Source organism: Bison bison, unplaced genomic scaffold, assembly GCF_000754665.1.
Source record: "Bison bison bison isolate TAMUID 2011002044 unplaced genomic scaffold, Bison_UMD1.0 scf7180017864108, whole genome shotgun sequence".
Taxonomy (NCBI): Eukaryota; Metazoa; Chordata; class Mammalia; order Artiodactyla; family Bovidae; genus Bison; species Bison bison.
Window position 1 is genome coordinate 5,417,327 of NW_011494680.1, and position 13,236 is coordinate 5,430,562.

The 13,236-nt window shown below is 46.1% G+C and overlaps 1 protein-coding gene across 4 annotated transcripts in view; it reads right to left on the minus strand.

Moving 5' to 3' along the window:
- Nucleotides 1-13,236, minus strand: part of SPIDR (scaffolding protein involved in DNA repair) — a 281,100-nt gene that overhangs the window by 40,655 nt on the left and 227,209 nt on the right. For all 4 annotated transcript variants that reach the window (XM_010838934.1, XM_010838936.1, XM_010838935.1 and 1 more), the window contains one exon: nucleotides 2,362-2,502. In XM_010838934.1, the coding sequence (XP_010837236.1) occupies nucleotides 2,362-2,502 (141 nt within the window). The remainder of the gene's footprint in view (nucleotides 1-2,361; nucleotides 2,503-13,236) is intronic.

Consider the following 13,236-nt stretch of genomic DNA (forward strand, 5'->3'; position numbering starts at 1 on the left):
CTCTTCTCACTTTAACTGGTCAGTAGGGACACAAAACACCAAAAATATGTCAGAGAAACACAAAAGACGGCTGTTTTTGTTCAACCATTCCAAGGGGGGAAGGTGAACAGGGTGGGGTGCCCTGCACAGGGACCCAGCCCCGAGGCCATCAGTCCACCCAGAGCTGCCACTAGGACAGTGGACCATCAGGAGCTAAAATTTAAACGACTCCATGACTTAGCCCAAACAAAAACTACCTTCAAACTGACAAAGAAGCAGCTTTCTATATTAGACATTGGAGTTATATAATTACAATTAATCATTTTAGCTTGAGTTCTGGGAAGTAAGTCTATTTTGTTAAGATTTATGAGAAATATATTTTGTTAAGGTTTATGAGTTGCTACGAAACACAATAATTTAGGGGAAAAAAGAGACAATTTTTGTTTACTGGGCCATGGATGGATGACTGGCAGTGGGTGATGTCACTAATAGGCAATTATAACATTCAGCATTCCAAAACTATTAAATAATTTGTTTTGAAGAAATATAGCTTCCAAAAGAACAAAAAGACAATCTATTTGGATGGTTACATGTCAAAGTAAAGTTAAATACATAAGATAAAGAAATTAATTCCAACCTAAAAAGAAGTATCAACTATTTCAATAGCAACCCACCCCATTATTCTTGCCTGGAAAATCCCACGGACAAAGGAGCCTGGGGGGCTATAGTCCATGTGGTGGCAAAGAGTAGGACGTGACTTAGCAACTAAATGACATTTAGTCAAATTTTAGTTCAACTTAAAAATGGAGTGGGTTCCAAAAGTTTGTCTGTAAACAAATTATTTAGATTACTCAGTGCATTTCCTACAGAAAAAATATGTCCTATGGCAATGTTGTAGACAACAGTATACCTCCAGTACAACTCACAAGAACCCGGTTAAATGTCAGGTACACAGACGGTTCTGTGGCCTCACGGTAAAGAGCAGGTGCTTTATGGAGCCAGAGCCCCTGGGCCCCAGGCTCTGTCAGTCCCCAGGAGCACGGCCCTGGAGGTGAGTCCCGCCTTCACCAGCAGGAAGTGCGTCCCCAGGAGCAGCCCCTTGGCCTGCAGCACTCCAGGAGATCTGCCAGCTGGAGGGGCTCCATTGAGATGCACGTGACGCAGAGCCCCACGTACCTGGTGTGTGGTGGCAACGGGGGGGACCGTGCTGAGTGCACCTCTGGGAGGTCTACACAGGGCCAGTGGAGTTACTGCCGCCAGGCTAATGTCAGGGCAACACCTCGCTTACCACAACTACACACGGTCTTTCCAGATGCTTGTGATTCTGAAACCAAGGGCTAAATGGGGTTCAACTTCATAAGGACAAGGTTCATGCGGCCCAGTTGGGCTTTCCAAATATCTGGGCAGTGCTGTGCCTAACGTATAAGGCAATTACATTATAATACAGCCACCTTTCCACAAACAGGAGGAAGAATCTGTTACAAGACAAACATGCATGGATCAACGCAGGGCTCACAAGGGATCTGTCCTTCAGGAAAGCAGGGTCCTGGGTGGAGCCACTGCTCACCTGCCCGGTGCCACGTGAAAGACAGATTAGGCACAGAGCCGGGATGGGGAGAGCGGACTGTGGATGGAGGTCAGGTGGAGGAATGCTCGGCAATGCTCCAAGTTTAGGAAGACCACAGCAGACGGCTGCGGTGCAAACCACCGGCTTCCAACCTGCTCCAAGTCGGACCGCATGTGCACATGATGGGCTTGCCCTCCCGCAGACAGTGTGACAAGCTGAGACGTTACTCCAGCAAAACACGGACATCAAGACCTACAATGACATGCTGTTTGAGGAAAGAGGCTCCAATGAGAAATCCCCAAATTCACTGTTTACAATTCTCTACATGACTGGATAGTTCCATTAAAAATGTTCTTCTTTCCCCTAATTCAAGACTAAGATGATTACTTGAATGGAACAATGAACCGCTGGGCCAGATCCATGTACTATTTCTACCCAAAACAACATCGAGGGTGAGGTGCCATGCAGCTCGACAGAAAATATGCTTTCTTGCCATGGAAAGCAAAAAACACGGCAAAATAAAGAGTTCTGAAATGCCTTTTCACAAAGTTGTATTTTCATTTATATAAACTGACTCATGCGAAGCTACCTTATTAGTATAGATAGTATATAGAAAAAACTTTAGAATGAAAAGACACATGTATAGCATTTTTAATCCTAATCTTAATAAAACTGTGAATCACTAAACTTGCAACATTATTTCTGTTGTCACTTATACTGTTTCTCTCAGAAATACTTTATGAGCTTAACCCAACTCCCAGCCTTGTTTTAGAGGCAAACTTTCAGGCCTAAAAATAAAAGTACAGATGTCTCACCTTGCTCTGGTGACCTTCTGCAGAACCTTCATGCCTGACAGCCTGCAGCACTTCCCCTCCAGCCGCCTGTCTTTCAGGATGCCGCCCTCCAAGTGCACCTCACTGAAGAGTCCAAGGGCGTCTTGCACAAGAAGGCAGACTCTACAAAAAAGCATTCACATGTGCTCTTTAGGAAACAGGTTTTGATTCGGTACAGAGACCAGAATTTCCTTCTCCTTCAACAGAAATCCACTGTAGGCATCTTCCCAAATAGGTGAACCAGGATAAATGAACAATATTGAACTAAAACATGCACTTCTTAGATTTGTACAAGCAGGTGCGTGGACCACCACCCACAGAAAACAGTAGGAGACAGAATTCTCTTCAGGAAGATAACTACGCCCTAACCCCAATGTGCTTTACAAGAGCACACTGAGACCACCTTTCAAATCAAGTATTTTACCACTGCCAGACACAGAGTAGCCCCTTTCCCTTGTTTACCCTGTCTGCCGTAACAGAAACATTTATGTTTCGTATGGATGCTCAACACTGAGCCACGGTCTCTCATGATCCTGTCCTGTTTGGAGCAGCCTGCCGAGTGAAGGCAGGGATGAAGACAGCACGCACTTCCATGTTACACCTATCCTGTGGTTTTGTCCCCTGACCATTCCGCAATGCAGAGCCTCTAGGAGGGAAGCCCTTCGGTTTGCCCTGACTTGCTCCTCTGCTCCTAGTCTAACTCAGGCTGAGGCAGGGGCAGGTGACCAGGCTCCATCTGCCAGCTGTGAGAGGGCAGGGCAGGGGGTGCTACACCCACTCTCATGCCCTCGGTCGCCTGACCGACCCCTGGAGCATTTCACACTGCTCTGTATTACTGTTAACATATATGAAGTCAAGATGTATACAAAAACCTCCATGGATCTGTTTTTAAATTTATTTAATTGGAGGCTAATTACTTTACAATTATTGTAGTGGTTTTTGCCATACATTGACATGAATCAGCCATGGGTGTACATGTGTTCCCCATCCTGAACTCCCCTCCCAACTCCCTCCCCATCCCACCCCTCAGGGTCATCCCAGTGCACCGGCCCTGAGTGCCTGTCTCATGCATCGAACCTGGACTGGCGATCTGTTTCACATTTATGATGATATACATGTTCCAATGCTTCTCTCAAATCATCCCACCCTCGTCTTCTCCCACAGAGTCCAAAAGGATCTGCTTTTTAAGACTAGAATTTTTTTCTTAATTGGAGGATACTTGCTTCACAATGTTGTATTTGTTTCTGCCATGCAACAACGGGAATCAGCCATAAGTGTTTATATATCCCTTCCCTCTGGAACCTCCCTCCCCACCCCACCCTACCCCACCCCACTAGGTCACCACAGAGCACTGGGTTGATCTCCTCAAGGCTCACAGCAACTAGCTATCTACTCTGCATATGGTAATGTATATATTTCAATCCTACCTGAAACTAGAGAGAATTTCTGACTGCTTGTGTTGAGAAGGGGGAGGTGGGGAACTGGATCCTACCCTTGCCTTAAACCTGCTCTGACGTTTGCCAATGTCGCAGATGACCCAGGAAGGGTGCTCCTGTTTATTCTTCTGCCTGGAGTCCATCCTGACTTGGTGGGGAGGGAGGCACTCAGGCCCCCCTACTACTCTCCTCACCGTGTTCACACCCAGCACACACACACCCTCCCGCCTTGCTCTGCTCTCACAGGCAGCTTTGTCCCCCTGGCCCACGGGACGGGAGCCGGGCGGTCAGCACACTCCCAGTGGGAGCGGGCTGAGGAGCACACAGGAGCCCCAAGCACTACACTTGTTTCCTGCTCCTGACCAGCAATCTTCAAAAACCACTGCAGGTCTGCACAGAAAAGGCCCTCGATCAACTTGTTTTTCCTGAATCAAGAGGTGTTTCCCATAAATTACATCACATTCAGGGAACACGAATGCCTTCGCAGGGAGGTAGTACCCTGGGGATGACTGCAGTAGCTGGAATGTTCTCACTGTAAGGAGATGGCGGGGAGTGAGCTCTGGGGCTGTGAGCAGGAAGGGCGCTCGGGCTGGCACAGGGACGGCACCAGGAGTCCGTCCTGCCTTGGGGGGAGGGAGGGGCGCTCAGGGCAGTTTTTAGAACAAGGTTCTCTGTACAGCCCATGCTCCACCTCTGTCGGTCTGTGACTAGACTGCGCATGGCTGTGCTTGCTGTTTTAGATGGTGTTTTTCTTTGTGGCCAAAGGATGGAAAGTACAATCAGCTCCTGTAATTCATCAATCCTAATGGAGTTTACTATTCACAACACTTCTAAGGAGGTACAAGTTACCATCTGGTCTGTGCATAAGGAAAGCGTCCACCTCCCAGCCCCGATGCTCTTTTTGCATCATCTTCTCTGACTGCCCTTGAATGTCTTCAGTGCCACAGTGAACAGAGGCAGTGACATGGCATCCTCATTGTGTTCTTGATTTTAAAGAAAGTTTGTATCCTCAATTTTTTTTTTTTGGTTGTAGATATTCTTCATCAGGTTAAAGATTCCTAGTTTACTGAGAAAGTTTAAAAATCATGAATGGGTATTAGAGCTTATAAAATGCATTTTTTGTAGTCAATGAAAAGACTGTATGTTTTCATCTCCTTTACTAATGTGGTAAATGACAATGACAGTTTACCAAGTATGAAACCAATTTTTTACTCCCAAGAAAGAGCAAGGATTCTGCTGTGTATTTAGACTTGTTATCTATACCCATGAATGCTATGGACCTTTAATTTTCTCTCTTAGATTTGGTATCAGGATTCTTTATATCAGCTTCATATAATGAGCTGACAGGAATTCCTTTTTCATGTGAAGACTTCGTATAAGACTTGAGTCATATGTTTTTCGACACATGACTTTGAAAGGATTTAGTAATAAAATGACTTCGCTACCATGCTTTCTTTACCTGGGAAGACTTTTAACTCTCAATTTCTTGAATAACAGTTGAACTTTGGGGGATTTTCTGGTAAGTTATATTTTTCTAGGGGTTTATCCATTTTGTTTACATTTGCAAGTTTATTAGCATAAAGATAGAATAATACCCTCTCACTGCATCTCTAACTGATGGGGCTGATCCTCATATCTTCCCTTTTCAGTTGTGCTTATTTACATCTTCTCTCCTCTCTTTATGAGTTTTTCATTGAATTATTATTAATCATTTCAAAGAACCAACTCTTGGCTTTGTTTACTCAGTTCATGTCATTAATTTCTACCCTTATGCTTATAATCTCCTTCCTTCTATTTTCTTGGTATTTATCCTATTATTTTTAAATTGCTTTTTATGTTAGAGCCTTGGCTTATTTAATTTTGAACCTCCCTTCTTTCTAAAGTGAGCTTAGACTATAACATTTCTTCTAAGTATCAAACTAATGATATCACATAAAATTTGATATTTAGTATTTTTACAATTATTCATCAGTTCTAGGTATTTTTAAATTTCCATTATTATTTCTTCTTTGATCCAGGAATTATTTGGAAGTATTTAAAATTTTTTTCTGTAAGGATTGAAAATGCACATATTTTTGTCATTAACTCTAATTTAATTGTACTACAGTGAAAGAATATGCTCTCTGATAATGGTTCTCTTACATTTGTAGAGATCTGCTGTATGGCCTAGCACACAATCACTTTTTAAGACAATATCAACCAAGAAGAATGGACATGCTCTAGTTGTTAAAGATGGTTTTGTATGAGATTTGTAAGTCAAGTTACTTAAGTGTATTTTTCAAGTCTTGTGTTCCTTCACTAACTTTTTTTGTCTGCCTCACTGACTAGTTATTCGATTAGCTATCTATTGCTACACAGCAAGTCATTCTAAAAGTTAGAAGCTTAAAATAACAAACATTAATTTTTTTGAGTGGGCATGGGTTAGAAATGCATCATCTTGACAGTGGGTGGTGGGTGCCAGGCCCTGTTCCATGGGCACCATTTTATCCTTAGATGGCCTCTGAGGGTGTGATTATTCTCACCCTCACTCAGCATACAGAGAACTGAAGATCAGAAGGTTTTCGGGTCTTGCCCAAGACCACATAATGTTACATAAGAGAACTCTTAACAATAAGATAAAATGAACATATAAACATATTTAACATAAATCTCTTTTTAAATGTACAAAAGTGGGAAATTACCAGGCTAAGAAATTAGCCAGAAATGAAGCTAAACTCCTTATGTCAAGACAGGTAAACCCGATGAACACACAGTGGGAGTGAGGAGCAAAGCAGAGAACGGCAGCCCGCAGCAGCGTGTGGGCTCAAAAACCGTGCTGATGCGTGGCTCTGCACCCGCTGCGGCAGCCACGCAGGCTGCTGAGACTTCAAATGCGGCTAACGTGGGCGAGGAGCTGAATTTTAAGTTTTACCTAACTGTAATTAGTTTAAATGTAAACAGCTACATATGGCAGCACAGTCTAAAGGCATAACAATTAGAGTATCCGAAAAACTATAAATATTATACTTAATAATCAGCTAATCAACCTTTACATACAGATGTGAGAGTTGGATCATAAAGAAAGCTGAGCATCGAAGAATTGATGCTTTCAAACTGTGGTGCTGGAGAAGACTCTTGACAGTCCCTTAGAGAGCCAGGAGATCAAACCAGTCAATCCTAAAGGAAATCAATACTGAATATTCACTGGAAGGACTGATGCTGAAGTTCCAATACTTTCTGTACCTGATGCAAAGAGCTGACTCATTGGAAAAGACCCTGATGCTTGGAAAGATTGAGGGCAGGAGGAGGAAGAGGCAACAGAGGATGAGACCGTTGGATGGCAACACTGACTTAATGGACATGAGTTTGAGCAAACTACAGAAGACACTGAAGGACAGGGGAGTCTGGCATGCTGCAGTTCATGGGGTCGCAAAGAGTCAGACATTACTTAGCAATCAAATTATGTTTTACCAAACATTAATATTCAAATATATTAATAGGTATTCCTTGAAAATCATCACCAAAATGTTGCTAGCGATAATTTTTCTAAAATTTACTTTGTCAGATCTACAGAGGAAAAAATACATCAAAATCATATATAATTATTACTGTGTTCAATTTTCCTTGCAATATAGTTATTTTATACCCAAGAACACCAGGAAACCCCTGTCTGCTCACCTGATGCACTACGGTTTCAGTCTGTTCGGGAGTGGTTATTTGGCAGGTGGAAACCAGAAGAATGCCCTATCTATCTTAAAGATACTAGTGTTAAATTTCCACACATGTGACATTTTTTTAATATGCTGTGGCTATAAGACATTGATACTGGCTCTAAGAGTTGTCCATGGGTCAAGCAGCTGACTGTCCAGTGTGGGGACGGAGGCGGTGTGGAGGCCTGCAGGGCAGTGAGCTTTGTATCCACCTCTCCCCGTGGGTGTGCCGACTGCTCCTGAGCGCACCCCTCCTGTCTCTCAAGTCCGACAGCGATTCCTGGGCAGCCCTTGGCTCTTTCCCTGATGCTCTCTGTTACCTGCTCATGGCTCTGTCATCTGCCTGAAGCACTCTGTGAACTGCTCTCCCAGATCCCGTTCCCTTCACTCTCGGGCACCACCTCCCTCTGGGCAGTGCCCCTCTGCCTGCACGGATGCCTCTGCCCCAGCATGGGTGCTGGTGGGCGTGGGTCTTCTGGGCGAGCCTCTCACCCTGAGGGTGAGCTAGGGGAGGTACTCTTGGCCCCCCACACTTGGGGTGGAGCCTCTCAACAGAGGCCTGGGGATGAGGGATGTGGTGGACAGCCCTCCTAGAAGGAGACCGAGTGCTGGACTGGGCACTGTCTGTGGCCCTGGAGCAGAGCCTAGAGCAGGAGCAGCTGGCAGGAAGTGGGTCAAGGCTCAAGAGCCACAGACTCACTGTTCTTACTGAGACATAGTAGGTTTCCATGATTCCACAGATGGAATGTCCTCCATCTGCTGTGTGCCCTTAGGACAATTTCCAAAAGCTCAAATGATTGTTGTTCAGTTTCTGCAGCTACAATGCTAGTTTGTGAGGGGAGAGTCCACCGTGCACTCACTGCTACTCCAGAAGCTGGTTCTTATCTGACTCTGCAACTCACATCCTCGCCAAACAAAGACCCTCTGGACAGCCAGCATGTGCCAGGCTCTTCAGCCATTATTTGTGAGTTATAAGAGTATTTGGAAACTCTCTGAGTTCACAGACTTAAGTGTGACTTGTTCTTTTTTCCTTAAAAGACACCTTGACTTGTGTGAACACAAGAAATGAGCCAAATGCAAAATTACTGGGTCAGACGCAGGAGTGCTTGACGTAGAGAGGCCTTGAGGGGTGAAGAGTCAGTAACAGTGGCACGAACATGCTCATCCCCGTGCCCCGAACAGTGCCCCAGCCTCGAGAGGTTTCTTGTGTGCTAAGAACAGCGGGACTGCGGCGGTCCCAGGCCTGGGCAGGGCCCTCAGCTCCTCCCCAGGGCAAGGCCTGGCCCAAGCACACACACGAGCACAGGCGCGGGACTGCTGGAGCCTGCGGCAAAGTGCTGGGGTGGAAGGGCATGGCCAGGTGGTCGGGGAAGGCTTCTTCCAGGGCTGGTCTTGAAGCCTGTCCTGCACAGGGTTGACAGGAACACACTTAAGAGCAGGGCGCAAGGCACACTCAAAAACTGGGACAGCAACATGGGAGTTTTCCCATGTTTGAGAAGTTGAGAGAAGGCCGGAAAATACTATGCAAGAACAAAGATAGAGGGAAAGTGGTCATAAGGGGAAAGACTACTTACTATTTGGGTATTCCCATGCATTATTCTTAATTTAAAATCAGTTATGTTTATGGAAACAGGGATGGAGGTAGAGATGTCACCCTGGTTGGCAGCTCTGGGGGCGGTGTGGAGCCGCAGCGAGCAGCCTGTGTGGGGTGGAGGGTTTGGGTCCAGGGCCAGGTGGGTCAGTCACTGGCCCAGGACAGCCAGCATGCCCACCTCCTGCCACTGGGGAGTAAGGGGGATGCTGTTGTAGAAACACGGCCGCTGGCACGGGAGGTGGTTGTTTTAACAGAGAATGTTCGGAGCCCCAGCCAGGACGCCCAGGACACCCAGTGACACCATGCCCCAGGCTGCAGGTGACTTTCATGCATGCTGAGCACTGATGCTGGGATCCCAAGCCTTGCATGGGAGGTAAACTGCTGCTTTCAGATGTGGTCCACTTGGATAAACGTTGATAAACGCTGAAACAGCACAGAGAAGATGTCTCCAGGGAGGAAGGGTTAAAGAGCCTGTCAGTCTGCCATTCAAAACTCTCCAAGAGTCTGGCAAGAGAATGCCACTTATCTCAGCTCAAGGTTCCACCCAAGCCTAAAAGACTGACCTTCACCAAGTAAACCCCTCCCCCCCTCTCATGGCTGTCAGCATGTGGTGCCTGGCTGTGGGGGAGGGGCTCCTCTACCGCTGGAGACCTGCCCGGCTGCTCGGAGCTCCGCTCTGACCCTCACAATCCAGGTAACTCCAATCTGTTTAGCCCCTGGTGAAGAGCCTGCCCCTACTCTGCACCTAAGCATCTCAGTTTCCTTCACCCACCAGGCAAATCCAATTTGCTACCAGACAAAGCTGATTGACAGGAAGGTGGCATTCTCTGGTCAGGTATCAGCTCTCCTGAGTGGTAAGAGGTGTGAGCCCCTTTGTAAAAGGACGATCTCCTGCGTGAAGGGCCCATAGGACAGCGACTGAGGCAGTGGAAAGGGCTCAGAAACAACGCCGTCCTCCCTGAAGCCAGCTCAGGAGGTGCCTCGGGTGCCGACCACACCACCCGGGTCTGTTGTAAGGAAAGCGCCTCTCTGCTTGAGCAGTCGAAATCAATGACAAACCCTCGGCCGCCGCTCGCCTGGTCCCAGAGCCCTTGGCTGCAGTGCCTTGACTTTCTTGCATTCATGAGCCAGGAGGGTGAGGCTGGAGGAAGGGAGTAAAACTGCTGCGCTGCACAGCACCTGCCCAGCAACAAAATAACAGATAAGAGGTGCAGGGTTCAACCTCAGCCCTATCACCATGGAAGTATAAAGTCCACCATGGAGTTAATGTTTGTCTTTAAGAATGCTTCTTTCTTTCCTTCTCTTATGGGCTGAATGTCTCATCATCTCATCATGCTAACTAAAGAACATTTAAAAAATTCTGAATGTGCATGTACTGTTAATCTGTGAAAGCAACAAAACAAGCATAAGAAGAAAAACAAAACTGTTGATTCACAGAGGGGGTTTCAGAGAGCCTATAATTTAATTTCTGAAGCTTCAAATGCCCCTTCCCAACTTTTCAAAAATATTTATTTTTCCCTCCTTTCGTTCACTGGCTCTGCATCACAGACACAGAAGCAGAGTGGGAGAGAACCAGTGAGCGTGTGTGCACACGTGTGTCTGCGGATGCTTGTGTTCCAAGGGAGAAGCAGATGAAGTGACATGTGGATGTTTACATGAGTCGTGGAAGCAGTTCTGAGCACTTCACTAAGAATTCCCGGAATCAGAGTCAGGTCCGGCTGCTCTATTCTAGGTCAGAGTCAACCGAAGCAGTCTCTGATCAACAACGGTCCTTCTCGCCACGTTATGATCCCTTACTAAACCCAATCTAAGAAATAAACAGAAGAAATTCCAGGATAAAGTGAGAAAAAAAGCAGGAAAGACAGAAAGGGGAGGAGAGGTTGGGAGGGGAATTTGGACCCAGCCCGGGGCGGGGGCGGGTGGGGGTGCGGTGTGAGGTGGGGGGGCAGGGTTGGAGGGGGTGCGTAGCACGAGGGGCAGGGCCTTTCCCAGCTCCAAGCCGCAAGCAGACGGGAAACCAGATACAGCAGGACACTGTGTCCTCCTGAAAAACAAGCAGACCGCGCTCCTAAAGTAAACAGTTAATCCTGCTGTTTATCTTTTCAACATGAGATGTTAGCAGGATGATCTCTACTGCACGGAAATGTGGTTTTATTCATCAGAAAAATCATATTTTCTCTTTGCTAAAATAAAAGTGTGACATGGAAACTTTCTAATATCAGTGAATAGGAAAGAATAACAACCTTTTTTTCTCCCCTGCTAAACGTAACTAAAGCATGGCAAAAGTCCCGAGAAAGGCCTTTTCCACACTTTCACTTCCTCTTTATTTTCGGAAAATACTGCATTGGTGAAATTAACCAAACAATAAATCCTGCTGCAAGCTTGGTCTGAAGGAGGACACAAGTAACCAGGACATAACTGGAGTCCTGGACTTGGACCGCAGTCACCGCCCCTGGAGATGAGACTAGACTGGGCCGAGGCATGTCAGAAGAGGACATCTCACAGCCACAGAAGTCCGCCTCCAGAACAAGTTTTCAAAGAGACACAGCTCCTCTTACACATTTTGAAGTGAAATTCCCATGGACAGAGGTGTCAATTCTGCCCCTTCCCCCAGTGGCACACTGTCCCAGGCCGACGACAGTCAGACATCACCCCAGACACTCGTGGCTGCCACGCACCTGGGCTCACGTCTCACCCATCCCGATGGTATCTGTGTGCCGTGTGCCTGGTGCTGTGAAGTTCACCACTGTGGACGTCCTGCACCCACCTCCACAAGGACCTCCCAGGGTCCTCCACAGGGACGCCTTGGCTGTCTTTTATCACCCACCTCCCTTCCCTCCCCTCCATCCCTAACATTTACAAACTGCTGATCTGTCCTCCGTTTCTAAGATTTGGCCACTTTGAAATGTTATAAAAATGGAGTCATCTACTATAGGATCTTTGGATTGAACCTTTCGCCTCAGCACAATGCCCTGAAAACAATCAGGCTGATATGCTTTGTATTTTTATAACAGCTTTACTGAGACCTAATTTACATGCCATAAAATTCACCCAAATAAAAATATTGTGGCAAAACACACATAAAACATACAATTCCACCATTCTAAAGTGTACAATTCAGTGGCATTACGTACATACACGTGTTCTCCAACCACCAGCACTGTCTAGTCCCTGAACATTAGTCCAAAAGCCCCAAGCTGTCACAGGGCCTCCCTGCTCTCCCCTCCCCCAAACACACTGATCTACTTCCTCTCTATGGATCTGTCTGCTCTGAACATTTCACAGGAATGAAATCACGGAAGCTGTGGCCTTCTGAAACTGGCTTATTTCACACAGCATAACATTTTCAAGTCGCATCCAAGCTATATTAATAGGAAGTGCCAGTACTGAACTCCTGTTTATTGCTGAATAGTATTCCATTATATGCATATGTAACATTTTATTTATCCATCCACCACTGATGGCCATTTGTGTTGTTTCCACATTCTTGCATTTACAAGTAATACTGCTATGAATGTCAGTGTACAAGTTACATAGATATATGTTTTCAATTCTTTTGGGTTTATACCGAGGAGTACCTTTGCTGGATCATATGGTAATGCGAAGTTTAGATTCTTGAGGAACTGCCAGACTGTTTTCCAAAGTGGCTGCACCATTTTACCAGCCATTATGAGGGCTCCAGTTTCTCCACATCTTTGTTCAGTTCAGTTCAGTTGCTCAGTCATGTCCAACTCTTTGTGACTACATGGATTGCAGTACACCAGGCTTCCCTGTCCGTCACCAACTCCCAGAGCTTGCTCAAACTCGTGTCCATCGAGTCAGTAATGCCATCCAGCCATCTCCTCCTCTGTTGTCCCCTTCTCCTCCTGCCTTCAATCTTTCCCAGCATCAGGGTCTTTCCCGATGAGTCAGTTCTTTGCATCAGGTGGTCAAAGTATTGGAGCTTCAGCTTCAGCATCAGTCCTTCCAATGAATATTCGGGATTGATTTCCTTTAGGATTGACTGGTTTGATCTCCTTGCAGTTCAAGGGACTCTCAAGAGTCTTCTCCAACACCACAGTTCAAAACCATCAATTCTTTGGCGCTCAGCTTTCTTTATAGTCCAGCTCTCACATCCATATATGACCACTGGAAAAAC